Raw genomic sequence first — 3585 nt, 5'->3', positions numbered from 1 at the left:
CTAATTCGACACTAGTTGAGTTGAGCCTGGAGCTAGGTAGCCTATACTGTATTTTACTATTTGCAAACAAATGCACACTAGAAAATAGAAATGTAGCCTATATGAAATGCTACAAAGAGAACACTTCCATGACAAAATAAACAGTTGTACTGTTACTGTACTGCATCACTGTTGTTGTTTGAAAACCTTGTTAATCCAAAGTTGTTGATTTTCATGTTTTCACATTAATCAAAGGATGACATGAGTGGGTTGGGAAATTGTCAAACCTCTTGTGTTTTATGAAACTCTTTTAAAACCACTGGATCAACTCTAAATGCACGGTGCAGAAACGGACATTTTGGAGACACAAGGTTTTCACACAACAGTGACAGCAGACTGACTGACACCAGACGACTCCAAGAAAGTACACTGACAAAAGATTCTGACAATGTCCAAACTCATCTGAGTCCATTTCCCTCAGTGCCTGTGTCCACTGCCCAGCTGGCTGATGAGTGTCTGTCCCAGGGAGAGGCGATGGTGTCCTGCTCCTCTGAGACGGGGGACAGTCCTCAGTACAGCTGGACTCTGGACGGACGCACACTGAGGGACACCGAGCTCGTCTCTGGTAACAACACGACAAACAACATCACTCTGAAACCAGGCCTGACGGGACTTCTTCTCTGCTTGGTCAAGAATAACATCAGTAAATCCACTGCAAGCAAGACCATATCAATCTGTGAAGGTGAGCCAGAACATATGAAAAAGTGTGATGTTGGGGCGTCCAGGTGCAGTGGTAGATTCTCTGCCTACTAACACGAGGGTCGTGGGTTCGAGCCCCCGTATTCCCTCCGGCTTGGTCGGGTGTGCATACAGGCACAATTGGCCGTCTCTGCGGGTGGGAAGCGCGGTTAAGGGTATGTGTCCTGGTCGCTGTACTAGCGCCTCCTCTGGTCGGTCGGAGCACCTGTCCAAGTGGAAGTGGAACTGGGGCAAATAATGTGATCCTCCCACCTGCTACTTCCTGCCGGTGATACTCCTCGCTGTCAGGTGAAAATAAGCTGCTGGCTACTGCAAATGTATCAGAGGAAGCATGTGGTAGTAAGACTCTCAACTGGGACAACCTAGCAGGGAATTGGCCAAGTACAATTGGGGACAAGAAGAAAAGGTGTGATGATTATGATGATGTGACTGTCGTATTTGCCCACAGGCTTCATGTGTGACAACTGCACCTCATCCAATGACACCAATGCCCAGTATATTAGCGGTAAGTCAATGTTATGGTCACATACAGCTGTCATTCATGAGCTGTCACTGGTTAACTAACTGTCAATCATAGGATGTCATTTGAGTGAATGGCGTAAGGTTACTGGCTAGCTCGTCTCGGTGGGCGGGCCTAATCACCATTCAGACGAGTGGTTTCAGGTGCGCTCGAGATGCCATAGACCAAATCACCGTGACGTCACCATGTAAACAAATTTACTTCCGGGTACCACTTGGGGAAGGCGGCAGGTTTAAATGTGCGTGTTGTCAAATAAATGCTGTCAAACCCTCTCGTTGTTTTCGGCCGACTACTTTCAATTTAAATGGTTAAACGGTTGGTAAACATGCTTGTCCGACGTATCTAGCCTTTCTTCTGTGTTTGTTTTATGTAGTGTTAGCTAGCTAATAATGTTTGTTTGTCTGTCAAACTCGCTGTTTTTTTGCAGACTCGTAACCTCGCGTCACCAGGCTCTTCTCGGCGAGAAAGAGCCTGGTACAGACAGAGCTACTGACGCCACGTCAATTTAATTTAGCTTCAAGTCTACTCTAGTCTGGTCCAACAGGTAAATTAGCTAGTCTGGTCTCCACTAACGTTAGTGAAAGTGTTGTTATGAATGATATTAAACAACAACACAACACGGACGAACCATTTTTGTCTTCTTTGTCTGTTTTTGTCTTCAACACGTCAGTTTGTGCCGTCCACCGCCATTATAATGTGTGGACCTCAGGGGTACCCGGAAGTAAATGTAAACATCCCGCTGATTTGGTCTATTGAGAGCTGAGGGAGCACATGAGCCAGTGTGTGAGGGTGAGGGAGCACATGAGCCAGTGTGTGAGGGTGAGGGAGCACATGAGCCAGTGTGTGAGGGTGAGGGAGCACATGAGCCAGTGTGAGGGAGACTGAGCCAGTGTGTGAGGGTGAGTGAGCCATGAGCAGCTGTGGGAAGACTGAGGCAGTGTGTGCCCCTGTCAGATCAGCGTGGGTCTAAGTTCAACTCAAGTATCAGAAGAGAGACTAGTGAAACAGAAAGTTAACTGCAGATCAAGAGGCTTCCAGATGCTGAGAGTTAACTTTGAATACCAAACCAGTAAAGAGAGACTGTTGTGAGCGTGGATCTGACCACAGCCCAGTGACTGTTTGTTTGTCAGCGTTTGTCGTCTGTTTGTCGTGTGCTCGTATTAATGGGACCTCCATGTTGAAGTCAAGTTCAGCACAACACTGTGTGAACTGACCACTGAAGCAGACAGACGTCTACCAGGCAGAGCACTGTGAGGGCAAGAGGGCGAGAAGATGGAGGTGTCAAGGTGCAGTTTGGGTCAAGTCAGCAGAGCCAGAGCAACAGTGCAGGAGGCCTCCTCTGTGTCTAACCTATGCTGCAGCCTGATGCTACTGGTCCATTCATTCATCCAAATGTTTATGGATAGTTGGTTTTGATGGTAATGTTGAAACCCCTAGACAACGAGGTAGCCAAAATAGTTATGTGATGAGAGACCAGCTAACTGGCCCGTGACATTCAACATGAGCTGCAACCACGACCAAAGAACCTTTAAGTGAGGCCACCACCACGGGTAAAAAGACCGGCTCCACAGAGTTCGTTAGAGCCTCCACTCACATCAGACCCTCCAGTCAAAACCACAGACCCCTGGTACATTAGTATGTGATGATTCATTCACTGATGTCATTTTTCTTTTCATATTATTATCTTTGCATCTGATGTGATGCATGTGATCTCTTGTCATTTGAACAGGACACATCGGGCTCATTGCTGGTTCTCTGTCGGCGCTGCTCGTTCTCTTAGTGGTTGTGGGCGGAGTCTGCTGTGTTGTGATGAAAAGGAAGAAGAAAGGAACCAGGAAGAAACAAGGTCCACAAACATTCTGCTCTTTTGTATCCACAGTAGAGTGTGCACATATCTGCTGTTGCTAATGATACAGGCTGCAGTTGATCTCCAGATGTGCTGAGTGTCAGAACTGTCACACAGCACGGCTTAACACTGAACACATGCAGCACATTTACTTGCTGTCACTGGGCCTTTGTGATCATGTGATCATCATCTGACATGTTTTGACCACCTGATTGACCTCCATCTCTCCTCTCCACAGAGAGCGGACAGGACATGACCTACGCTGACGTCCACATCTTGCAGCGTCAGGTGAAGTCACAGGAGGAAAAGGCCCACATGGAGGAGGAGGACGGCCAGGTCAATGTGTCGGGGGACCACAGGCAGCTCACTGAGGCCCAGTCGGAGGTGGAGGTCAATGTGCCCACTGAACAGACTGAGGATGACTGCGTGTACGCCAAGGTGGTGAAGAAATAAACTGCTCAGTATTTACAATGTATGCAGA

The 3585-nt window shown here is 47.7% G+C and overlaps 1 protein-coding gene across 1 annotated transcript in view; it reads left to right on the top strand.

Moving 5' to 3' along the window:
- LOC310777765 (uncharacterized protein) overlaps nt 1–3585 on the top strand; it is a gene marked incomplete at its 5' end in the record, with an annotated part of 6224 nt that extends 2639 nt beyond the window's left edge. The window contains 3 exons of the mRNA XM_083638125.1: nt 481–721; nt 2988–3104; nt 3343–3585. Coding sequence (XP_083494251.1) covers nt 481–721; nt 2988–3104; nt 3343–3557 — 573 coding nt within the window. The 3' untranslated portion in view covers nt 3558–3585. The remainder of the gene's footprint in view (nt 1–480; nt 722–2987; nt 3105–3342) is intronic.

This window comes from Poromitra crassiceps, assembly GCF_964638095.1.
Source record: "Poromitra crassiceps genome assembly, chromosome: 6".
In the NCBI taxonomy this organism is placed as follows: Eukaryota; Metazoa; Chordata; class Actinopteri; order Beryciformes; family Melamphaidae; genus Poromitra; species Poromitra crassiceps.
The sequence above is the reverse complement of the archived record's forward strand: the minus strand, read 5'-3'. Positions and strand labels throughout refer to the sequence as shown.